Source organism: Leuciscus leuciscus (assembly GCF_965113295.1).
Source record: "Leuciscus leuciscus genome assembly, chromosome: 6".
Lineage (NCBI taxonomy): Eukaryota > Metazoa > Chordata > Actinopteri > Cypriniformes > Leuciscidae > Leuciscus > Leuciscus leuciscus.
This window is the reverse complement of record NC_138730.1, coordinates 25,461,448-25,488,304: the sequence shown is the minus strand read 5'-3', so window position 1 is coordinate 25,488,304 and position 26,857 is coordinate 25,461,448. Positions and strand designations below refer to the sequence as shown.

General features: G+C 36.9%; 1 protein-coding gene across 3 annotated transcripts in view; it reads right to left on the bottom strand.

Annotated features, from left to right (window-relative positions):
- Positions 1–26,339, bottom strand: part of mast3a (microtubule associated serine/threonine kinase 3a) — a 28,847-nt gene extending 2,508 nt beyond the window's left edge. Inside the window, exons 1-26 of one of the 3 annotated variants that reach the window (XM_082171980.1) lie at positions 26,228–26,339; positions 23,377–23,408; positions 19,580–19,656; positions 19,240–19,309; positions 17,957–18,032; positions 14,975–15,129; positions 13,904–13,979; positions 13,522–13,731; positions 11,585–11,686; positions 11,031–11,163; positions 10,828–10,892; positions 9,735–9,844; positions 7,846–8,054; positions 7,585–7,723; positions 7,357–7,489; positions 5,624–5,789; positions 5,277–5,378; positions 4,854–4,976; positions 4,661–4,764; positions 4,351–4,526; positions 3,468–3,592; positions 3,164–3,361; positions 2,658–2,884; positions 610–732; positions 368–504; positions 100–278 (exon numbers count right to left, since the gene is read on the bottom strand). In XM_082171980.1, the coding sequence (XP_082028106.1) occupies positions 100–278; positions 368–504; positions 610–732; positions 2,658–2,884; positions 3,164–3,361; positions 3,468–3,592; positions 4,351–4,526; positions 4,661–4,764; positions 4,854–4,976; positions 5,277–5,378; positions 5,624–5,789; positions 7,357–7,489; positions 7,585–7,723; positions 7,846–8,054; positions 9,735–9,844; positions 10,828–10,892; positions 11,031–11,163; positions 11,585–11,686; positions 13,522–13,731; positions 13,904–13,979; positions 14,975–15,129; positions 17,957–18,032; positions 19,240–19,309; positions 19,580–19,656; positions 23,377–23,408; positions 26,228–26,266 (3,286 nt within the window). In that variant the 5' untranslated portion in view covers positions 26,267–26,339. Of the gene's footprint in view, positions 1–99; positions 279–367; positions 505–609; positions 733–2,657; positions 2,885–3,163; positions 3,362–3,467; positions 3,593–4,350; positions 4,527–4,660; positions 4,765–4,853; positions 4,977–5,276; positions 5,379–5,623; positions 5,790–7,356; positions 7,490–7,584; positions 7,724–7,845; positions 8,055–9,734; positions 9,845–10,827; positions 10,893–11,030; positions 11,164–11,584; positions 11,687–13,521; positions 13,732–13,903; positions 13,980–14,974; positions 15,130–17,956; positions 18,033–19,239; positions 19,310–19,579; positions 19,657–22,136; positions 22,652–23,376; positions 23,409–26,227 lie in introns of those variants that run through there. The other 2 variants (XM_082171979.1, XM_082171981.1) reach the window with 2 other exon arrangements.
- Between the last annotated feature and the right edge of the window lie 518 nt (positions 26,340–26,857).

Below are 26,857 nucleotides of genomic sequence, written 5' to 3'. Positions count from 1 at the left end.
TGAAACCTTGAATGAGGCGTTTTTCTTTGAGGCGTAACTAATTACAAGCTGCAGCATATAAAGCCTGGATCTGACAGAGAGAGACAGACTGAGTCATACCACATGACAGGTCCGGAGCTGGGCTTCTGCATGGGGTGTTGGGCCCAGGAGACAGGCTTGGAGTTGGAGAGTCAGACAGGCTGTCGTTAGGAGAGTGCTGAAACCCCGCCGAGAAACTGCGACTGTTCTGAATCCCTGGACTGTGTTTGGGCAGCTTCTTCAAAAGGTTACGCCGTTTGCTGGAAAAATTATGATATAAAAGTTGGGCTTAAATTTGATGTAACCGGTTTAAAATGTTCCAGAAAATGCTATAAAACATCTTTCCAACCTGTCTTGACCATCTTTCCTTTTGCTCTTTTTACTGCGTCGTGCCATTTTCCCCTTTGAGCTGGTCTTTCTTGCAGGCCCGGTTTTAATGGACGTATTCTCAAGAGGAGTCGTCTGCAGAGTCACTTTACTGCCACTCTACAAGAAGAAAATCAAGAAATCAAATATCTACTCCCATCCTTTTTTCTTTCTTTTTAAAGCAAATGGGCCGCCTTCAATTCCAGATCTATTTGAGAATCTCACCTTCAGCAGAAGCTCCACCACTTCTGTGTGCACTAGACCCTGGATACACTCTCCATTCACATGAGTGATGAGGTCACCAGCCCTCAGTCCGGCCTCGTGAGCAGGGCTGCCGTCTTCAACGCTCTAGATAAAAGGTAACACATAAAAGCACATTTAAATGAAATGTAATCTCTATACACTGGGTTCTCAATATGGCTAACCAAAGTGATGCACCGAAATGATTTATTTTATTTTATTAGCTTTCACTTATGCCGAGTTCACACTGCACGATTTTCAAAGTACTTGGGTCACTGTTCTTTTCACACTGCACGACTATCTGGGGTAACGATCAGTTGGTGCTGTGTTCACACTGCTCGATGGATCGGCGACAGGAAGTTTCACACTGCATGACTTTACAAAAGAAAGAATCGCCGACAACTTCTGTTTGGTCCGAAAACTAGGCCTAGGTTTCACAACCAAACACATGCGAGAAGTGATAAGGAAATAACGCAAGATCACGCATGTGTGAGACCGGAGTTCTCGCACGATACTGAAAATGTTATTAAAAATGATAACCTGCAAGAAGATTGCGATCCAAATTGTCTGTGCGCTGATTTGGAGCAACAAAAAAAAAAGAAAAAAAAAAGATTTTGTAGGAAGAAATGGTTGGGGAGAAACGGGGCAGCAAGGACTGTGCGTTCTGCAAAGAGAGTTGGGGGGGTAAATACATAATTTTGCAATGTGCTGCTGTTACTGCTGGTCAAGCAAATGTTTCTGTAAAATACTGATATTCTGGTCTATAACTCCTCCCCAAACATCCCGCTGTCCTGTTTCTTGCTCTCTCATTGGCTGTGGGTCATCGCCTATGTAGTTTTCAGTCAGAACACATTCACACAGCAGGATTTTGAATCGCCGACAGGTCCAGATATTTAGCATGCCAATTATCTCACGGGCGTCGGCGACTCATCGGGGATTCTCTCAGATCGTGTCTTTCATCATTCACACTGCGTGATTGTCACTCACGTGAACGAGCACCGATTTGCCAATGATTTCGGCATTTATGGGCGATCTCACAAAACCTGTCGGCAAGCGAAAATCTGGCCTAAAATCGTTCAATGTGAACTAGGCATTAGCTGAAAAAGTTTACTTAATAATCAAATTGATTTAATAATCAACTGAGTAGAATATAATCATGTTAACAGCACATAAGGTAGCTATTATATCAGGATATATCAGCTATTATATCAACTTTTAATAATATACAGTATTAATTTGTTGAAATATAAACATTTAAACTGTGGCTGAAATAAAAAATTATTTTCATGACAGATTTCTTCAAACATACATTAAATAATAAAAATACAACAGGTCAAGAAAAATATAAGGAATATGTATTAATATAGTGCATATATTTAGCAAAATGTTATTATTTCTAACTCTTTATTGTTAATTCTAGCTAAACAAAAAATTTATGAATATTGAATGGCTATACAGAGTTTAATGTAACATTATGTGACATTGTTTACAAGCTGTTTTATTGACATCTTTCCGCTGTTGAAACTGATTGAGGATTAACGTGAGACATGATGCATTTCGGCAAGTTGTACTGTTTCTTTCAACATACCTTCTGATGTTTATTTTGTGCTATAACTAGTAGTAAAGAGAAGAGATGATCAGTTCACATGCCTATTGAACTGACAGATACAGAGATCTATCACGCAATATTAAAGAGCATCAAAACTTCATTTACTGTGATTACTGCATGATAGGCACTACAAAATGAAGATTAAAAAAGGCAAACTGATATTATTAACCCAGCCCTACCGTCTATGCAGCTTATGTTTAAATGTTGTAGGTTATCCATGTTGTGTGCACAAACTAGACACTGATACAGCAAAACGCGCCATTGGAGAAGCACGATTAAACGTGATTTTGGCCCTCCCAAATTGTTTCGGACAATTTTTTTTAATAATTTGTAGTCAAATATTTTCGGTTGCTGAAGTTTTGGCACATCACTAGTTGTTAATGGAATAAAATGGAATGATTCACACTACATTCATAATACCCACCCAGACCATGTGGTGCACTGTGTAGACATCCGTGTCGCCCATGTAGACCCGAATGGCACGAAGCGCAAAGCCGTACTTCCTCCCAGAGCTGTGGATGACCACAGGAGGACGAAGACTGCATACGCTGAGAGAGAGGTCACGGTTGGGGGAAGAGTCCCGAGATGAAGGGTTGGATGAGAGGGAGTGTGAAGACATGGGGCTTGTCTGGAGCCCACCAGGGATGTCATCTATGCCGATAAAGGATCATATATAAATGAAACGCCTCATAATATCTGCAATATCCACATAATTGTACTAAATATCTAACACAGTTTATTTATGTCAAGTTATGTTTCACTTTCATCTTTGTCAATAAGCTCTCTGTTCCTCTCAACTGTTCATTGTTCTATTGAAACCACCTGCTTCACTTGTTTATTGTTTTAGTCACATGAATTTCAGTTGCCTTCAATGTGATGGTATCACATGATGGTACATCATCTACATGAACACATCTGAGCTCCCTTTACCTGCTGTGACGATGAGGGAAAGGCCAGACACAGATGCAGACTTGGGGACTTTGCATGTAAATGGTGGTCGTGGCTTCTCGGGGGTCTCCTGCTGGAGCCCGAGGCGACGTGGACCCTTGTGGTCCCTGCGATTAGTAGGTCTTGTTCCAGTGGAATTGCTGCGTAGACGAATTCGCTGGAGATTTGAGACAAGACATTCTAAAAGGAAACAAATATATAAGAGAACTCAAAATTGAGAAGGGGCATTTACAGACCTTTAATTTCACCTAATGTCAGATTCAAATATGCATAAAAAAATTGTTACCCTCATCCTCAGGAAAGGCAAAGTGTGGCATGGCCTCCAGGCTCTGAGTGCTGTTTAAAATAAGAGGACTACTGCCCCTATCAGGCTGAGATGAACTGGATGATGCTCTCGGCCTCGGACTTGGACTGAGTGAGAAGAGATTACAAACTTTGACTTTAAGCAACTCAAAAGCATTTTAAAAATGACAATTTTTACATATTTCTTAGTATTTATATTATAATTCACTAAACCTCTTGGGCACATTTTTATTGCTTGTAAAAAAAAAATTGTATATATATATATATATATATATATATATATATATATACACTTTAGTAATTTTGTAACTGTGGTTTTGTCATTTCTTTTAGTTTTTTTTAAAGAAATCAATACATAAAATTTTTTTTATTTAAGTTTGAGTTTTATTTCAGTTATTTATTTTAGTACTTCATCTTAATCTTATTTCAGTTAGTTACCAAATGTCACTTAGTAAATCTAAAAATCTACTATTAATATTTTATTTCAGCTTTATTTTAATTAACAAAAATGTTTTGTTTTATTGTTTTAGTTAACGATAACAACACTGTTCATCACATCACGTTACATGTGAAGTTCAGTCATCAATTTGTAGATTAAAAATTATTTTGCATTTTTGATTCAGTTCTGTAAAGAAATAATAAAAATAAAAATAGATTAGTGGTTATAATTATTTGATTTTCTAATTCCATTGTGATTAATGAACCTAAAGTAGAGTGCATTGCATTGTTAGTATTATAGCATTCCTTGCAAGCTTTTTCAGGAACTCTATGCATACCCAATATGTCTGCAACATACAAACAATATATACTGGAGAAATAGAATGTCGTGTGTCAGTAACCTATTCCATACACAGCCTTGTGCTCACCTCCACCTGTGGGCATCCTGCTTCCTGTCGCTACTTGCAAGCTGTCTGGGGGTTTCTACTGGAGACAGCAATGAATGACCATCCCACCGGTCCTCCTTCTCCTCACTGCAGCTCCGCTCAGAGGAGGACAGGCTCAAGTTAGAAGGAGAAGCCAGCTGCTCAGAGCTACTGTACACCTAGTTAACATGACAAAAACAAGTCATAATCTACTCCTTAATGTGTTAAATGTCTCAGTCTGCCATGAGAACAAAATATAACTGACTGACAGGCATCACTAAAAGACAATGTTGTGCACATTCAGCTATTTCACCTTGCTGAAGCGATGCGAGCAGGAAGAGAACTTGATATCCTGATAAGATTCATCATCGTTTGTCTCATCGTCCTCCTCAGAGTGTTGGTAACGGTCAGAGCGTGCTGGACAGCAGATTAATAGAAACTTAAGTTGCATCTACATTATATTTATGATTCAGCAGATTTCATAAAAGAGCAAGGGAGCCACCTACTGTCGAAGTAGCTTGTGTCGTCTTCAGTTTCAAGCTGTGGAATAAACTCAGCTTTTTGTCTTAGCAGTCCACTCCAGTCCAGACCATGGAAGAAGACGTGATGTTTGACCTCTGCTGCACCTCCTGTAGGTCATACCACACGATTCAATGCTGGCTACATTATGGCAACTTTTTAATTTTATTAACAGCAGTGTTGTTAAAGTAAAAAAAAAAAGAAGAAAAAAAAAGAAGCTAAATAGAAGTATTTTGTTTAAAAAATGTAAGAACTATTAAAAAATTACAAAAGCACATAACAAAAACTAAAATAGAATTAAAATAAAAACTGAAAATATAAAAATTCAATAAAATGTAAAATATAAATAAATACTATAATAGTATATAAATAATATTAAAATAACACTGATAAACAGGCAAAACACCAACCTGTTCCCAAGCGCTCCAAGGGACTTTGTCTCAGCAGTTTTGTGATTAGGTCTTGAGACTCAGCAGGTAATGTATCATCACCCTCTGGCCACTCAATTTCATCTGTGCAGTGACAGAGATAAGGACACACACACAACATTAACTAAAGGACTGCAAGGAGGTTACGTTACGTACTGTCCCAAGTCAGAAATGCCCATACACCCACAAGATCTTAGGATATTTTGATTCCTAGATAAGGCTCAGGTTATATAGGTAAATGGGAGCTTTTTCCCACTCGTTTAATCATCCACCAGGCAGAAATCTTATCAATTATAATTTAATATGCAGGGTTAGGGATCGATCCTTACCACTGACCACCTGGCCAAAGAGCTCTTCTGGTGTGTCTCCAAAGAATGGCACACAACCCACCAGGAACTCATACAGGATAATGCCCATGGCCCACCAATCCACAGGTTTCCCATAACCTTGCCTCAGGATCACCTCTGGTGCAATGTACTCTGGAGTGCCACAGACCTAGAAAACATCAGAGGAAAATATTGTTATCATTTCTATCTGCCATGAAACACAAAATGAGATTGGAAAAGGAGAATTTCTAAGCAATCCTCTATCATGTATCAAAAGGGAATGGTAATTTTCACTGGTACCATTACAGTAAAAAAAATACCATAAAAGTCAAATGTCAAACGAGTCAAGTCTTCTGAAGCCATTGAATAGTTGGAGTGAAAAAACATCACTAATTTAAGTTTATAATTCACTCATAATTGTCGTCTTCATCACACAACTTGAAAATCTCATTTTATATTTAAACTTGACATGAGAGGTTATGTTGCATCTTGTGAGCGATCAGAACATTGCCAATTTGAATATACTTGGCCACAAATTAAATTTGAGAAATACAGCAATAGGAAAGATTATAAAATTGAATAATGACTTAAATTTTTACACAAATTCTGTTTCCAACACAAAGCTATCATATGAAATTTGAAACAAAAACAGAAATGTATATTGCTGTTTTGTCCTTTCTGGAATGAAAAATAAAAATAAATAAAATAAAAATCAGTAACTAATCTAAGACATTACTTGTTCAAAATCTTCCATTCCCCTTAACTCAAATCTCATTTTAAAGGGGTGGTATAATGCCCTTTTCACAAGATGTAAAATAAGTCTTTGATGTCCCCAGAGTGTGTATGTGAAGTTTTAGCTCAGATGAGGGTGAGCAAAAACGCACCGTTTTGTGTGTGTCCCTTTAAATGCAAATGAGCTGCTGCTACCAGCACAGAGGGCGGAGCTTCAACAACTTGCACTCACACAGACATACACTGAACATTTCAAAAACGTTTAGCCTTTTATGTTCAAATCGGATTCAGACAATGATGGAGAATCAAGAAGAAGTGACATGTAGAATGCAACAGGACAATTCTGAATGGTTAGTTGATGAATTTATGTATCTTATATGTAGTTATCTTCTAGTCATTGATTAGCATATTCTGACTTGATAATCTATAAATTCTGTTTCGGGGGCGGGGTTCATGTAAATTTTAGGGTTAATGATGTCACTACCGGGAGGAATGTTGTGTAGTCCCAACCAGCCGTTTGTTGTAGTCTTTAAAAAGTAATTTCTTTACAAGCAAATATCTCCCTTTGCTTTGAACTTTGAGCATTGTAACTTTGCAGATGTTGTTTATGCTCAAACAGCAACATTACACACTAATAAATAAAGTCAAAAAAGTGAAATCATAATCAACCACCCCTTTAAAATGCTGTTTTGTCCTTTCTGGAATTTGGCAGTAAAAAAATTATATAAAATATAATGTATAATTGAAAATGCCATTATTCCCTCTTTTTAAAGAAATTTCACCCTTTTTTCCAGCTGTTTTTCCCCTTTATCGATTTGGCAGTCAATTAAAGTAAAATAAAATAGTTGCTTGGACATTTTGCTGAATGGAAGTTTTCTTTTATGGAAGAAATAAAAAAAAATATGGGGTAGAAATTACTCAAACAAATGAAGACAAAACTAGCCTTTTAATGTGAACACTTAAAACTAGTAAAACTTAAAAACTGCATGTATAGGTAGACTGACCTGTTTATCAATGAACTCTCTTGTGTCTTTCTCCATGTGCTCCTCATAAAGGTTTGTGGTCATGTTCATTAAACCAATTTTAGACAAACCAAAGTCAGTCAGTTTAATGTGGCCCATTGATGTAATGAGTAGGCTGAAGACAGGAAACAAACACTGTGAAAGCAATATTCTCAGGATGTGGAGTCATGCATAACTGCAGGATTGCATCAGATTCAGAGTAGCTCTTACTTGTCAGGTTTGAGATCCCTGTGCACAATGCCATAATTATGAAGATACTCTAGTGCCAGAACTGTCTCTGCAAAGTACATTCTGGTCATGTCCACCGGCAAGGGACCCATATTCTTCAGCAAATTTGCACAGTCTCCACCTGCAAAGAGAATTTCATATTAAAACATTACAGCTGCAGAATCAGATAGTACACAAGAAGTGATGCATTTGTGTGTCATAAGATTAGACCAAGAAAAACAATGCATCACTCATCTGACTCACCCTCTACATACTCCATGACCATGCAGAGGTGCCGTCTTGTCTCAAAAGAGCAGAACATGCTGACCACAAAAGGATTCTCTGCAAATGTCAGAATGTCACGCTCCACAAACACCTGCTGGATCTGGTTCCTCAGGATCAAGTTCTGCCGGTTGATCTTCTTCATGGCAAACCTCTGCCGTGTCCCACGGTGCCTTACCAGGTACACAGCCCTGCGAGTGAATGCTCAAATCAGGATCAAAGCTGATTGATATTCTTAAGGCTGGAACACACTACACAACATTTAGTGTGTTTACACTTGGCATGTTTAACAAACCCTGGCGTTATTGCCTGTTAGTGAAGTTCATTTAAATAAGTGTGAACGCTGCCATCCGAACCCTGGTGCACACAAACAAGAGGACCGAGACCGCTGAAAAGATGGGTCTAGGTTCGCTTCCAATTGAAATCTGGTGCGGTTCGAATTATATATGAATGCAACACAGACCGAAGACATGTAAACAAACCAAAAACAGGAAGATGAGACTCTGATACCGAAGATACCGAACTGTGTTGCCATCACAGTTCGGTACAGGCATCAGAACTGCGTCTCCTCGCAGCAGATCGTTTGTGTGACAGAGGGATTCCTGCCACTGTTTTGACTCTTTTACACATTTTATAAGCTCTTCACGAGTTCTCAGCTGGTCAAAATACCATCATATGCAGGCTAGCCTAGCACACAGCATTGTTTTGGATGTTTGGTAAGTTACGTCTCAAAATAGGCAATACATCATAAAAGCCGACCAATCAGGTTGTGAAAGTATCCCTATGCCTTCAGGTTTGGTGATTAAAATGCCAATGTTAACGCCAATGTTCCTAAGAATCACAGCCTGTAAGTATGAATAATTAATTATTGATGGATATATTTTCTACCGTGTGTTCAAAATACTTAGTTTTGTGTTTTTTATAGTGTAAGTTTCCAGCTAACCCACGTTATGGCTGTCTTACTGAAATAGTTCTGCTAATCAGCTGTGGGCCACAATTACCTAAAACTGTGTCTATTAATGCTCCTGCTCAAGTCGCCCTTTGCGATGGAGGTTTGGGTTCAATAACTAGTTCTTCCAATGTTTCATCATCAGACTCGCGCTTGGATTGATACGGTAAAATCGACGTCATCGTTAATGTCTTTACAGTGTGTAGTACAATCGCTGAGCTTTAGAAAGCCCCCTCGGAGCTGAAGTTTATTGTAATGGCCGTTGATTCATCCAACGAGTCGTTTGAGAATCATTGAAAAATGTGGTGACGTGCAATGTATATTATGAGAATCTGAAAGTGTTTTTGGACCTTTGATGCATGTTAGCCTGTTGTAGGAGACCTCCAAAACAAAATCAGGAGCCTTTAAGATAGCATAATAAGGGCACTTTAAAGTCAGTCACTTGTTGATTTTGTAAATTGTTGTAGAGAAAAACTTTACATCATAAATTAAATGACTGAAGATCACAAACTATTAGACTTCCAAGTCATTCTGAACACAACACACTGTTAACGTTTGCTAGGAGACCATGGCAAATGGAAAAAATGTGATCTAAAATCAGTTTCAAAATATCAAACATGTCTGATCTCCTCCAACTGTCTGAAGCTTAAAAAAAAAAAAAAAAAAGTGTATGTGCTCATCATAAGCTACACGATTATCTGCTAAATCTGTCAACTCCGACTGCCCGAAATCTGCAGACTTGTTCTGACTTTTGGCAACTAGTTTTGACTCGTCCAGACTGCAAATCTGGGCAAAAGTCTAGGCAAACCAATCTAGATTGTGTAGTGTATTCCAGCCTTCAGTCAACTGGTGACCTAAATTCTTGTGACTATAAAACAGACAATTCCTTATTTAAAGAAAATAGCAATAAATGTGAGCTCACCCATAAGCCCCATTGCTAATGAGCTTTATGGTTTCAAAATCTCTTTCCAGAGGTTTTCTTCGAGGTGTCGTGGCTCCAGGACGATTCTGGGGCACAAAACACAGAAACCTCTGAAGAACAGAACAATACAACATCTATTTGATTCAAAGTCATAAGTCACAAGTTAGCAGGCGATGGTCTAGATCCATTAATTATTTCTCTGTTTCTTAAAGTTGACAGTATCTTAAACTGCTGGGCTTTCCCCCCCCCTAACAGTTAAGCCCTCTTATTCTTAACACTGAAATTTGAAGAAATATATAAATGTAGTGTACACTACAGTTCCAAAGTTTGGGTGGGGGGGTTATGCATCACAGTTTCCACAAATATATTAAGCAGCACAAATGTGTTCAACATTAATGATAATAAGAAATGTTTCTTGAGCATCAAATCAGCATATTAGATTGATTTCTGAAGGATCATGTGACACTGAAGACTGTAATAATGATGCTGAAAATTAAGCTTTGCCATCACAGGAATAAAATGCATTTTAAAATATATCAACATAAAAAATGGTTCTTTTGAATAGAAATAATATTTCACAATATTACTGTTTCACTGTATTTTTTAATCAAATAAATGCAGTCTTGGTAAGCATAAGTAAAATAACCCCAAACTTTTGAATGGTAGCATTTATAATTTACCACTTTAAATTTGACTCATCTAATCTCAATTATAATGTATTGCTGTTGTGAGACTTTTTATAACTCAAGTGTTGCATTAAGAAGTTGTTTTGATGCCAGACTTATTCATATGATGACATGTTAGCAAAAAAAAAGTGCAACTGAGAGAAAATCAAATGGCCTGATTTGATTACTACATGATTACTGGTCATTACTACATGAAGTTGCACCAATATTTCTGCAATGTACATTGGTTATTTCATTTCACAACTGTACATACGTTTGACTTGTAGTTATGATTGTTTGGATCATGGTTAGGAATGAAATTTAGAGACTGGACCTCTTGGAAAGGAAGGTATGAGACCTCCAGCAGTGTAGAGAAACAGTGAGCCACTTCAAGATTTGATGTCAAGCCTATTGGTTTATTTTCTTACCTCTGCAGTGTCATCCAGTTCTCTGCTTGGGCCGCCTGAGTTATTATGCTCACGCTGCACCATATCTGAACCCACAGACAAGAAGAAGAAGAAACAAATAAATCAATCACTTGTTTGCCTAAAGCTAATATTTAATTACCTTTTACAACATAGACAAAAACATATAATTTAAGGGTGGGGTGCTAGATAAATCATAATTATACCCTCCAGGGGGTCCCGAGTGAGACCCAGTTGGCTGATGATGTATCGGGGGATGTCAGTCTTGATCCCCTGGTCAATTTTTGCATGGCCTTCGGCAACTTCAAGACGTTGATAAAACTCCTCAGGATCAAACTCCTGTTGGTTAATAGAAAAATGGTAAGTAAGCGTTATATAAATGGCATCAGAATGAGTCCCAGTCTTCACACAGTAATTAATTAGAAACGGTAGATTACTAGAGCGCAGGCGGTTTTCAACATGATCTGGAACTCTGATGGGAAAAAACTCAATTTAAACCTTCACATTCTGCTGAGATTATGCTCCCAGAGCCCCCAATGATGTGAGCAATTTGTATTATTATTAAAGAAAAAACATAAAGAGGTTAATTGCAAAATTACCATTTATTTAATAAAATTGGGATTTTTACATTATTTTTAAAAGCATTTCAATTAAGTGAGTCACTGTAAGTAGGCAGTTCAGAACCATGAATTAAAATTGGTACAATCTGGGGTCTATTAGACCAAAATAAAAAAAGAATCAGTGTTAATCATAATTTTACCAGACATTCCAGAAGTCTTGCTGGCCTGGAAATAATGATGAGAATCTTCTTCACGAGTTTGGCAATAACAGTCACTTCCTCACTCTCAGACCGATCATATGCCTATGGGTAAAAAGAACACATACAGGGCCAATGCAAATTAACTTTACGAGCGCAAAACAAAACAACCTACATTTTTGCATGACATTTGGTAGACGTTAACATGAAGCAAATTCTCAAAATGGTTAAAGTTACAGAAATATGCCACCTAATTGACTGTGAGAGGACAGAGAGAAGTAATAATGGAAAAAGACCATAAAAATGGTCTCCTAATGACATTCCACATAAACAAGTCGTTTAAAGGGTTAGTTCACCCAAAAATTTAAATTTTTGTCATTATTAATTTACCCTCATGTCATTCCAAACCCGTATGACAGCATTTTTTTTCAGTGGAACCCAAAATGAAAATATTATTTTTTACTTTTCCATAGAACGTTTCGTTCATTTAAAATATTTAATCCAAAATCAACCATAAGCAAGGAACTTGGAAACTGCAGCGCGACCCGTTTCCCCTTGCTTAATTTGATCAGCCTCTTTCCTTCATTTGCTTTTCATGACTTCAGAAGCATGAAGCAAAAGCTCCTCGGGGAGACAAAACAGTCTCTCACTTGCCCTAATTAACCACCCTTCCCTCCACAGTGTCGACATTACTGCTTGAGCACACAGACACTGCAGATGACTACTGTGCATTGCAATACTGCTGCTCTCTTCATGTCTTTCCAGAAAAACTGCACATGACAACAGCAGCTTGGTATGAGGAATGAAAGAAGCAAGTTTATTTTAAAACAAACACACGCAAACATGTGCCTGTGCAGATGCAACACAGTTTCATCTCCACAGAGGAAAAGACCACAGTGCTTCAGTACAGCAGTTCACTAAATGTCATTTTCAGAAGGAGCATGACAGGAACAGTGCTTATTAAAAGAATAACTCAGGACTTCAGGGGTCTTATGTCTAAAGCCATGAGGCTCTCAGTCAGTAATCATTTAGTAATAATGCCTCTCTTATAAAGGAGATGGGCTGCAGCAGTTTAACTGATTCAGCCGATGGTTGAAAAGAGAGGATTAAACCTCTCAGTATGAACAAATGCAAACTAAGGATGTCAAATGTGTGTCGATACTAAAAACAAGTCATACGGAGTACAGAAAGGAAACTGCTTTTGAACGCATGCATGATGTGTGTGCACTCTGTGAAGGGAGCGTGTGAAAAGCACTTCCGTGGTCAAAAGGCCAGTCTTGATAAGGTCTTAACATAAGCACAGTCAGTTTGGTCTAAGTGCATTGTAAACAGCCAGGGCAAATAAAAAATATATATATTTCAATAGTCTCAAAATCTATGCATTAGGCCCTGCAGTTTAAAAGCAGGATAATACACATGCGTGTATTATGTAGCTAATATTGATCTAACAACAACACTGACTGAAGAAAAAAACACTTTCATTGCTTCTGGATTGACAACTTCAGTAGCTGTAACACAATAAACTTTAAGAAATGCTTTGATGGTGCCCAACTTTAACATCATCAAATCACTGTGTAATATATTACAGAATTGTCAATAATTTTAGCAGTTCTAAACATTAAACATTAAATGTTTAGTTTAACATTAAAATGTCTTTACTGTCAGTTTCAATCAATGTAATGTGTCCCTGCGGAATAAAAATAGAAATTTTATCTGCAAAGATAAGCATTGTTTTAATATAATTACTATTAATACAATTATTTACATTAATACTTAGCGTAAAGTATTCAAGAATTGTGAAATTTACAAGTATTGATACTAATATGGAGTGCTGAAATTCTGGTCTTTTGTGACATTGTAAACTATGGATCTATGCAAACGACTTTTTTTTCCCCCAGATACAAATATCAACATAACAATAAATGTGGCATGTTTTCTACCTCATGTAGAAAATTTTCTAATTTTTCCTGAAGTTCCACAAAGTAGCCGGATGTGATAAGCCCCTTTCTGGACTTCTCCAGACAGTCTCGGACGAGCTCGACCAGCTGGTGTTGAATGAAGCCCAGCACTCCATCAGCAAGAGCGGGAGCGCTGTCTGGGGAATAGTCTGCAATCACTGCCAGCAAACGCCCCTCCATCTGAGCCGTGGCCTGGAAGAGTGATACAATTGTAGGTGACAATTGTCATTTGTTTTGTTTAGACAGACCAGGCCGTCAATTTTCCCACAGCCACAATTTAAACAAAGTAAACAACATGTGATGACGTGACGTGGCATCCACGTCTATGATGAAAAACTAAATTTAAATGTCAGAGCTCAATTACCTTTGGAAACCGTTCTTTGTAGACGTGATTCATCATCACAATCTCGTTATCAAAGGAGCCACATGTCCGTCCAGGGCTACAAAACAATTTTGCACAAACAAATAACATTAAAGCAATAGTTTACTTCACAATGAAAATTCTGTCATTATTTACTCAACTTTTTTCTGTGAAATTACATTGAATGCCGAACAAGTTTTTCAGCTCAAAAGACGTATACAAAAGCATCATAAAATAATCATAAATGTTCCCTGTATGACTTGCATACTAGTGTTGTTATTGATAACTAAAACTATTAAAAATCATTTTCAGTAATTGGAAAAAAACTGATAAAAACTCTAATTGAAATGAAAACAGAAAATATAAAAATTAAAGCTAATTCAAAATATTAATAAATACTATAATAGTATAAAAAATTATACTAAAATAACGCTGCAGTACAGTATACTTGAAGTCTCCGGGGACCTTAAGATAACTTTGTGTGAGCAAAAGACAAAATTTATAACACTTTTATGGTGCTTTTGCCTCCTTTTTTAAAACTTGAAAGCTTCGTTATAATTACATGGAAATTAACATAAAAAATGTCTTCCAAAATTTCCCCTAAAATTGTGTTCCTCAAAATACAGTAAATTATATAGGTTTGGAAGTACATCATGGTGAGTAAATGAAAGATAAAGATTTACTAAAGTAAATTCATTAAAGTAGTGTAATTTTAGTTGGGTCATATTTTTTTATTTCTTACAGTTTAGGTCAATGTTGCCAGAGTAATAAATCATTATAATTGTATAAAACATCACATCTGTATAGATTGTTGCACTAAGCAGATTTTTAAGGATTAGCTAATTAAAATATGGTGTTTGCTAACTTTTTCCCTGCCCTGGCACATACAAGCCAAACTAATACTTTATTCTTATTCATTTGGTTTCAGAAGTTACAAATGGGATTTCACAATTTCTATGCAAGCAAACATATGTCACAAGCTAACAGAATTGCTTTCTCTATATGAAAATGTTGCATTTCATTTATATATTGATGTTCTCTCAATCCTGTTTTATCTCTACAACAAGCAGAGACCTAAGACTTCGTGAGCGAGCACGGAAGGGAAAGGGCTGTCCATCCTCATCTGTCACACTCTCTGAACTCCTGAAATGCTTGAAGAGGCGATGGAGGTCATCTGGGGTTGGCTGAGAGGGCAGCTGGTGCAGGAGCTCCTGAGAGGAGGAGGAAGACTAGTGCAGAAGAAAGAGAGAGAGACAGAAACGCAGCAAGATTCAGACAACAAAATCACATTTACATGTGCCTGTTGTGTCACCCTAACATTATGGATGTCAGGACTCGACATTAAGCCTTTTCATGAACTTCATGAGCAAGTAAATCTGTCATTTACCCACCCCCATAAACAGTCAATATTGCATCTAAAATGTAAGTGACTTCATTTTAACTGTTTATTGAACTGTTGTATGAAATCAATGTCACATTTTCAATCGTGATAGTATTCAGGAAAACAGCACTCGTCGTGTGAGGTTGCTTAACTGTATCACATGTTAAAAATATAGAAACTCCACATTTTTATCGGCAGTATGTTGTGCTGCGCTCATTTGTTTCCATTTTTCCTCGAGAGGCTGCACGAGCCTCAACAGCGCAACCTTGTTACCATCAGTAATACATTTATTATCCACTATCGATCACAACTTACAATAAAAATATAATAAAATCATAAACATTCTCTCGTTTTAGTAATTCCCTAGTTATTTTTTTGTTATTGGCGTTCTAATCAGGCTACTTGTCCGGTCCGGTCAAGTACTTGTCCCTTCCAAAAAATCCACTTTTCCCAGACAAGCGTTAATGTCGAGGCCTGGATGTGTACAAATGTAACAGTTGTTGAGCAATGAATACACAACAGTCTGCATAGCAAGGTGGGGCACATAGGCTCAGATTACATGAAACACAAGTAGTGAGCATCTGACAATCTAAAGCTGCTTATTAGTCTGTGCAATTATGCAAGACAACTATAGGACGGGACACTTTCCACTCTGGTTTGCAGTAGTCTGTGGTACAGACGGTAATTCAAGACTAAGCGTAAACTGAAATCTCAGGGAAGGAGAATGAGCAGAGGAACACATGACAGGACCAGTGCTCGAAGGAGGAAACCAGAGAAGCTTCACAGCTTCCCTCTGAATAAAGTCTTCTCTGACACTGGCTCAATAGGACATTGTTGAACAAGGCTGACCTCATCGCATGAGCCATGAATGGCCATTTAAAAATTCAAATCAGAGAAAGAGGCTATTTTTCAAATGATTTCCTTGAAAATAGATCTACAAATTAATTTACAATATGAACTGTATACTGAGAATTACCCAAAATGACAAAGGATATAAAAGATACAGATTACTACTATGATTTCAACAATTAATTTAATAGAAAGCAATATCTAGCACAGGGGTTCTCAAAGTGGGGTTCGCAACCAATTGCCAGGAGGTGTGCAAAATCATTTGCTATATCGTATTTTCCGGACTACAGGTCAAATTTTTTATCACCTGAAACGTACGGCGACTTATATTCCAAAGTGAATTATATAATGCTTATAGCGTCAAATAAGCAAAATGAAGACACTTAAAGGTTTTTATAGACGTATTTCTCATGTCTGTGCTACAGGTATTCGCTGTGTTACAGGTATTCGCTGTATTTTGGTTCATTTTTGTGACGTGCTCCAGAAAAAAAGTTCGCGGAGACCGAGACAAAAGAAAGTGCAACCTGTTTGTTTAGTTTATTTTACAAAAGCAAAATGTTTTGTTGTTATTTTGAATGTAAACAAAAATGGACCCTTTACAGTATTTTAAGTTGTTTCCACTGCTATAAGGAAAGAAATCCAAGTGATCACGCCAGTGCCTCAAGCGCGCACACACACACACACACACAACATATCAGTTCTAGCATTGCTAACTGGACACAACAAGTCGCGTTTCCATTACCCTTCAAATTGCGCAAATTGAAAGTACGGCCAATGGAAACACGTCAATTTCGCAAAAACTCCCATATATCGCAAAAAAGTTTTTCCGCTCGCATGATGTGGTTTTTCTGGGAATTCGAATCATTTATTAAAGATGACGCAAAATGTTTGGACAGAAAACGAGATAGAGTTTATAATTAAACTTATAAAAAGACAGGAATACTGGATTCTAATGAGATACACCTCATATGCACCGCTCATAAGTATAAGGGCTTTCCTTGCCATTAATGCTTGGATAACACGTCTACGTCTCCTTCCATTAAAAATAATGACTAGTGTGGTGGCTGGGATAGACATAAACCTACCAACATCCGTTGCCATCATTTTTGTAATGACTTATCGCGAGAGGAAATAATTACGTTTTAGTCGCATAACAACAGTTAATGGAAACACCGTCATTTCGCAATAGTTTTTCATAGAAATTTAGAAAATATCGCAAAAGTTTTGCGCAAATCGGCAACGGAAACGCAGCTATAGTCTATTCATCATCAAAATGTATTTGCCTCAATTTAAATTGTCTGTTGTACAATATGTAGGCTGTGCCGGTATTCCAAACATGGATATTGGGACACGAGTGAAGTCCCTGGAAAATCTTCTGCCCCCAAAAGTTTAAGAATCCCTGATCTAGACAAATAAACTTTTTAGAGCATGAGGAATAAGTATATTCATTATAGAAATTCCCCAGCTTTTTCCGTGATTTTTTTTTTAAAGCGTGGAAATCACAAGTTTTCCATTCCCTGATATTTTAAGGTGGCTGTGGGGACCATGAATACTTTAACACTGTCAAGTTAATCAATATTAATGAGAAAATCTAGCATGCTGTGTACTTGTTAGTCTCTTTTCCAACTGTCTGCAGACTCTGCACTTGTACCGCCAATAAATTGCACTCCAAAAGCAAAAACAAATAGTATATAGATAACAATTATATATATACAGAATATATATACAGCTATATACAGAAAAACACTGCGGATGAAATGGATTGATGGCTAAAGAAAAGGAAAACAGGGGTTTTTTTTCAGAATAACTGAGAGGGGCCCACTCACTGAAACAGCAGAACTGGGTGGATTGGTTCCATATCCAGACGAGACAGACGCCACAGACCACCTTCGTGTGTCCGGTCTGAAATAGGGCAGAGATACAGGAAGACAATTTTATATGCAGGTAAGGAGTCTCCATTCAGATATTTGATATGGATCAAAGTGCTGGTTATTTTAATGGCTGCACAACAAAAGAGTATCCTCAACCATCAACAAATGACAGTGTACTCCTTTATACATATAGATTACCATTTTGTTTTGGGGTCTCAAGATTGTTTTAATGTTTTTGAAATTAGTCTCTTATGTTCACCAAGGCAATAAAAACAGTATTATTCTGAAATACTATTATTTACCATTTAAAAAAAACTGTTTTCTATTTGAATATATTTTAAAATGTAATTTATTCCTCTGATGGCAAAGCTGAATTTTCAGCATCAATACTCTAGTCTTCAGTGTCACATGATCCTTCAGAAATCATTCTAATATGCTGATTTAATATTTTGTAGAAAATTTGATACATTTTTTCAGGATTCTTTCTTTGATGAATAGAAAGTTTTTTAAAAATAGCCTTTATTTTAAATAGAAATCTTTTGTAACATTATAAATGTCTTTACGGTTACTTTTGATCACATTAATTCATCCTTGCTGAATAAATGTATTGGTTTCTTATTTTAAAACTATCTTACTGACCCAACACTTTTAAACAGTATTGTATATACCAGACAGATTTACATGTTTGTCTGGAACATTTAAAATGCTATTATATGATAAAGCTTGTGTCTTTGACAGTAATACTAGAATCATTTTAATTAAATTAAAAAAACTAGAACACATTTCACTTATTTTAAGATCTTGAACATCCTCTACCCAGTCATATAATTTATCTACAAATAGATGTATGCTTTTAGACACAAACAAAAAACAACAACTCATTCAATCCTCATTGAGCTGTACAAGGAGGCTGGCAGGGTCACATCATTTTAAGCAAGCATTAATAAAAGTGGATGGAGCCTCAGTACATAATCACGGCAGTGTAAAGTAATGAGGCTACACGCTGACTTCACTATAATTGCTGTGACAAATGCCAAGCTTCCCATCCCTGACACAGCCTTAAGGGCAGCTGCAGTGAACGCTCAATCTTATTGTTTGCCAGCTAGACATTTTTCCACACTTATGTCTTGCTTTTATACACTGCCATTATGAAAGGGCAGACAAGATATAACAAATTACAAATGTGTATAAATTTGGACATGTTTGTAGTGTGCAGCCTTATTCTGCTCAGCTCTTACCTCCGTATGAACGGGAAATTGACCGAAGGACTGCCGGAGACATTTCTGGGACTGTCCAGCGGACTGCTGCCTGTAGAAAATGCACATTCCATGAGCAACACGCACATTATGGTTGGTTTACACTGTCATTGGATGCCAAAGTGGTTGTGTACTGAGTGGCGCTCCTCTAAGAGGCTTTGTTGACAGAGTGTTACTGGCATTGACCAGTGGCATATTCAAACAATGGGCTAGATGTCCAAGCATGTTACACTACCTGGTGTTTATAATCAGGCACAGTGTAAATCACACATCTATCATTATCTTAATTGGGAGAGAAGCAAAACAAAGTAATTATAGCTACCAGTTGGGAAAGGAAGGGGTGAGAGCGGTCTTGATAGAGTAGGTGAGGGAGCCAGACTCTTCCTCTTGTTCCGGTTACTGTGGAAAGAAAACTCTTGTTCTTGTTAAAGGCAAAAATACTCTGTTTTCACAACCCCTATTAAAGCCATCTATAGGGATGCTCTGTTAATGTCCTTGGTACTGGAACACAACTTGGGTTTACTAAAACCTTTCCTTTGAGCTGGTGAACCTAAATCAACACTGAGTGTTTTTGGTTTCTGTTAACACTAACAGGCCTGTATAAATTGATTAGAAAAGAGATGGTTTGTATTACAAGTACATAAATTGCCTTTGAAAAAGGCTTTGAATTTAAAGGTGAATTCAGTAAAGTTTTGTTCTGCTGGCTCTTATTCATCCCAACAGTGCAATAGTACCAGTGGTTTTGGAATTTACAGTGCCACCTTTTGGCCTGGATGCATGAGGTTTTATGTTCTATTCCTCTATAATTATTATATAATTAATATAATTTTTAATAACTGTTGGTTGAATGGAGGCATTTTGTGGCACTGCAGCTTTTACAAGTTGTTACTAGATGCACCCATATAATTTTTTTTTGTCCGATTCCGATTCCAAAACCGATAGGCTATAACTTTTGTCATTAAATGGATTGCTGTTTTGATCATGTTTAAAATTAGCAAAGTTCAAAAACGCATGCATTAAGGTATACTAGCTAGTTTATTGCCGCATCATCAAATCATCTTCATTGAACAAGGATATGATCAATTTAACATTCAACAGGACAACATAATACAACATAAAGATACTTATGAAATAATTAGTTGCGTTTCCATTAAGTTGTTCGAGTGGATGACGGTTGTATTGGTAACCTAGTAACCAACAGTAAATAAAACACCATAAAAACAGCTGATTAGTCACGTGGGTTTAATGTTCGCAAGGGGTGTAAAGATTTTTGACGTTTTGACGCTCTTTAACGTGGCTTGACAGATCACTATGTAGGTGCCTCAGTGTAAGCAGCAGCACGAGTGAACGCGATCATCTCATCCTAATAAATATGAATGAACATCTGAATGTTGAAACATACAGTACAACTTACTGAAACTTATCTCTTGTATAATCACTCAATCACTGTTTTAATGGTTAAGAAAAAAATTTGGTTTAGTGTACCGAACCGAACCGTGACGTCAAAACCGAGGTACATACCGAACCGTCAGCTTTGTGTACCGTCACACCCCTAATGTTCGCTACGTCAGAATTTATTCGGCAAATGCGTTTCAATCTCCCATTATTCACATGAACTATTTTTCTCACAAGTCAAAAACCACCTCAAGCGACCGTAAAAACTTTTTTGCGAATTAAGGGATTTGTTTGTTTTTTTGCCGTTTCCATCACTCGTTTCTGATGCAATACTTCAAAATGCACATAAAAACAGGGTGATGGAAACATAGCTAGTGACAGTTCCGTCAATTGTCCCGAGCGTCATTCACGCTGGCCCTGGGCCATATTGTTGAGCCCTGCTATATTTTGTATAGGTTTCATTTTGTTTTGTTTTACCCAGAGAAAAACATTGAATTATGCTACAGACATTTAACTCAGTGCCTTCATGCAGTTAATTAATCAAAACCATCTATCTGCCTTTTTCGTGCTATAGCCGAAATGCCGATGGTTTTAAGTTGATCAAAATTAGGCCAATAAATATCAGCGGTCGATACATCGGTGCATCTCTAGTAGTTACCCACTCAAATGAATAACACGGCTGGTCATGTGACATCAAAATGGCAGCACCCATGAGAGGGCGACCCTCTCTATGTAGATATAAACATAATAAAACACTTATCTACAAGACTGAAATGACTGAAGTATTCACCTCATATGAGCATACATCAGTTTAATGAGACATTTTTAAAAGCACTGTTTATTTTTTAATGTGTACAACTTTTTAATTAGCAAAAATTTGCACCTAAAATGTTGCAGTTCAACAGATACACATTTTTAAAATGCTTCTTACACTTTTTCCTCGCAAAACGTTATAGCAAAATATAATGCTTAAGACTTATAATAAGAAAAAAATAAACATTAAAAACCGCCTTAATTAACCTCAACGCTCGTATAACTTATTGCGTAGCAGCTACACTAACTATACTTTGTTGACAAAGGCGTCAAACCGACATAACAATGACACAGTCATCACAGACCCATCATACAGACGGTTAAACTGTAAACATTATGTGAAAACTAGAAAACAGAATATGACCATCCACCGCCAACAGGACAATGAGCAGCAGACGCTCAGCCGTACATGGGCCACGTTTACTATCGGAAACAAAAACGGACAGGGTGGAAAAACAGTGTGTATGCTGTCCACAACGAGATCGAGAGTGTTAAGACATATATTTTCTAACATCATAGAAGTTATTTCTCGATCTACTTTATCAAGCACATTGCTCGCGGTAGCGCTTGTGGAATTTTTTCAAGTTAGACCAAGTTTTGCGGACCAACCTTGTCGATTATTAAATAATCGCAATGGAAATATACAGTAATGTGCTTAAATTCGTCGTTACCTTTTGGGTCGTTTGACTAAGCCTCCAGAAACGAACTGACTTTTATAACTCGGACACACCGTCCAGTAATTCCGATCAGACATGATGTCGGTGTATTCGTCTTCGTTCTGCCCACGGTAATCAAATCCTCATCGATGGTACACCGCACCGCAGCATTGCGACGAGTAAACGCAGTGAGGTCTAATATCATTCCCAGACGAACTTCATGTCGACACAGAATCCATTGCATTCAATGCGGGGGAGTAGACAGTCACAGCAAGCGCCTAAGGAACAGAAGCGACGATGCCATCATCGCGTTATTTTCTCACAAGTGACACAATGCCACATGGGTTTGGAAAATGCCATCGCCTGGTTCTACTCAAGCCCTGTCACTGCGAAACGGATGCTGCTCGCTGGTTTAAAGGTATAGCAACACAACTGTAGCGAGTGCAAGTTTAGGGAAACAATAAAAGAAATGCGGGTGTGCGGAGTGGAGGAAGTTGTCATAGAGTCTGACTGAAAGAAGGGGTCATGGTGGGGTTTGAACGTCACCGCGCCGGGCAACTGAACCCGCCTTCTTTCACTTTACATGCATAGAGTGTCCCATACTGGTAAACCCGAGTAATAGGCTACTAATCTTGAGGATATAGTAATGAAAACACTCCCAAACTCTCTAAAGAAACGCCCTCCTCTGACATGGCTTTAAGACTAATATTCATATGAGCGTCACGAGGTTGTAAATTCATTCATGCCAATGAATTTCTTCTTATAACTCTGTATGGATGTTAATACACATTTATTAAATACATTAAATAGTAAATAACTAGGCTAATACATAAGAAATCCAAAAAATATTGAGTGCATCTTTAAGATGTTCCAGACAGATAAATAATTAACTCATTTCCATTTGTTTATGACAAATTAATAATAAAGCTTAAAAGCACAACATTTGACCTCACTGCCCTTATATATTTTGACTACACATTTATTTGTTGTAAAATACAATATATATACTAGAAATGTAATAGGTTTGATATATTTTTTTGATTTATGATATCATATATTAGTTACACAAAAAAAAACTGAATTTCATTTGCTGTCCATGGGACTGAAAAACTTATTTTATTTTCATTTTCAATGCAGACTTTTTGGATATTTTTTTTATATATAGGCCTATTAGGCTACTAGAAATGTCAAAAAACGTTACTGAAAGCTATGACAGTGACAACATTTTATATTAGAGTAAGAAGACTATACTCACATATTTCCTCTGCGTGGAAGGCTAAGTTCCTTCTGGAAAGAAAGAAATATTGTGTTATAGCCTTAGCCTATAGGTCATGTACAACATAGCCTATAATACACTGTTGCAGAAACCAATGGCCTGCCACCCTTTTTCTTTTTTTTTTAGCAAAGCATCAACCAAGTATGTTTTAATGTATTGGATTTAATGAAAATACAAAGCATGAGTAAGAAGAGCCTTGGATTTCAAAAGAATCAAACATGATCATACACAACAATAGTCATTTAATGAATTTTAAACACTAAACCACTGATCTTTGTGACATTGCCTTGTTTAATTCTTAACGCAACTTTTAAACAAGAAACAAATTCTCCAGTCCACTCAGAGCTCAACACTGAAGTAGATTCAAGATTTGTCTTATAGAGGGAAAGCATTCACGTTTACAGAGTTTAACAGCCTTAAAAACGGCAGCCCACATAAATGTTACACAGCTAATAAAAAAAAAAATAAAAAAAAATAGAGCAATTATGTTTTGCATTTCTGGATTCGTTGAAAGATGTCAGTGTTTTTAGTATTGTCACTGACTCTTGATTTAATGCTTATAAAACTTCAAGGTCTTAAATCATAATTATTGTAATAAAATGATGCTACAGTATGACCTCACAAAATTCCTTGGTAATAGCCAAGTTCCTGGCAAAATTGAAAACTGAAGCTACTCAATGTCTCATTGTCCCTTTTTGGCTGGAGAATCACTGTCAGTAGGCTCAATGCCACTGAATATTTGGATGGACATCTGAAGATAATCAGGATGTATGAGGCCAAATGAATACTTCATTAGTTGCAAGGTTGGAGTGTATAATCCGAAAACTCATAAAAGAGTTTAGTTTATGCATGGTACAAAAGTTTCTCTTAAAAAGCTCAAGTGCTTACATGGAGCCAGTCCCTTGCTTTCTTCTTCAGCTCCATTACAAATAATGCAAAAAACATTTCCATAAAATCATTTGTGATGGTGGAATGACTATACCATTAATAAGTACATTATTGAGATCCAAAGCTCAGCCTTATGGACAACTATATACTCCTCTGCTTTTGGATATAAATTTGTCAGCCCTCAGAAGTGGGAGATGTTTGTGTCAGCTCATTTATTGTTTTACTGAGCTGTCGTGTCCAAGGGGACTGTCAATGTAGTGTACTTTGTCGCTTTGAATGAGTGTCTTGTAAATGACCAATAACAAAGGTTCTCTTGTTTATTCTCCAATAGTTTTGTGCCTTTCCTCAAGGATGTATACGCTTTTTATGAACTAAGAAATAAGCTACTCTTTCTTAAAAAATAAACAATATGTCTTTTTATCTTTCACAGTACTCATGGTCTCTGCCAAAGTAAAGCTCAGAAGTGCACTGAATTCAAGTTGGGCTTCATAATAAAGATTCATCCTGTAAACAAATATATGTAAGGAATAATTGACACCAGGCTGTTGAATTATTAGAAAAATAATGCACATGGTGATGCGGCCAAGCGGAGAAGACACCTCGGGTGTGCCTTATGTTTCATCTCATTCCAAGCCAACGTTGCTAATTACAAAACGACATTTTAGAGCTAGTAACGGAGGCTTGAGCCACTGATAGCAGACTAACGCAGTTATTAATGCAGTTATTAGAGAGAGAGACAAAGACAGTGATAAAGAAAGATAGAGAGACAGAGAGAGAGAGACAGAGATTAAGCAAGCGTGTATGAATTAGCCTACCTGAATCTGTGTGTCTCTCAACAGTGTTTGTCAACAGCTGTAAGTTTATCTGCTCAAAGAACAGCGCCGTTATTACCTCGCTAGTGAAACATTTCAAGTAGACTAGCTGCTAAACTATTTTACTAATAAAATCATCAGAGCAGCGCTGACAACAGGTTTCTGTGCGAGTGTGTGTTCAGTATGTGTGTGCGTTTGAGTGGGAGAAAGAGAATATGTGCTTTCCATAATAAATACTTAATAGAACGTAATTATAACGTAATTATAACGTAATTATACGTAATTACCTCCACCTGAGGTCAAGAAGTTAGAAATATAAAGGATTAACAGGACCAAAAACAATAATGAGATAAAAATAAAAATAAATAAAAAACACTTTCATGTCTGGCATCACATGTTATTTGCATTCATAATAATGTAGCCTATGTATATATATATAATTAAACTATTTATATGTTTACAGTTTTGTGTACCATGGATTAGGGGTAAATTGAAGATTTCTAAATTATGTAATTTGTTGCTCTCAAACATGGGGACATGGCTACAGCAGAGTTTTGGACACATAGCTTCAAAAACTGTTACGGACTTTAAAACAAAATATATTTTCGTTCACTCCCCGGTCTCATTGTTACTGTCGTTCAGATTTTCAGGCAATTTTTTTTTTAGACAGATTCAATGGCGCTAAGGCAGGTCTTTCCATCATAAACAGATCGAAGCAAAACAAATGCAGTGATCACCATGGTAACTGCTGATGAAACGTGTCGACTTCACTGGTTTTGTAAAAACCGAAACGTGCATAAAATGTCGCGATTATAAATACATATATTCTATTCATGATGCATACTTACCAAGTATTTAATCCAAAAAACGTTTATTTCCAACACTCGCCACGTCAAATCAACCCATTTCAAACACTATGAGATTCTGTTCAATGTAAACAAACAAACGGATTGCTAAACGTGTGAAATAAATAAGTGGTTGCAACTAAGATGCACCGTTCACTTTACAAAAATATAATAAAACATACTGATACTGATAAACCACTGGATTTGTGTTGTTAAATAGAGATACAGCCTATATCATCATATATTCAAATAATAGTCTAGTATGTATCACTCATGCACTCTTACCTGGAGACCACGCCGCCTCAGTATATTTGGCTCATCCATTATGAATGTGTTGTAGGTTTCCTATCGTTAATTTAACCTATCCCGTAGGGATAAATGTATTTTACTCATGATATCTCTAAGTCATCCAGTCCATCCCCAAAAAAAGCGAGCACTCTGTCACCTGACTAGAGGATGAGAGAGTCTGCGAGGAACCAATCAAAACACGAATCTGTACAATTAAGGCGGTAGCGACGTGAATCAGGTTGTTGTTGTGCTGTAGCTTCTCGAAGTGCTGTCTTTCATATTAATTTAGGCTGCTTTGTAGACGGTGTAGTTAATTTAAAGAAAAATCTTAACCAAAATGTAACCATGTGAAGCTATTTGACTGAATACTGTTGCGTCAAATGAATCATATCGGAATAATTAGCATGGCTGTTAATTGGTTGATTTTTTAAGGGTAACTTGTCTTTAGCTTAGAAGTTCTGAAGATCCATATAGGTCATTTACAGAAATGTTTATATCTGGTACCCTTAAGGTTCACAGTTGATATATGCTGGGCTAAAACATGAATGCATGGTAGGCTAAAGCTGCATATCAATTTTGCAATGCAATTTCGGGTGTTAATGTTTAGCTTTGAGTGAAAGCTGGCAA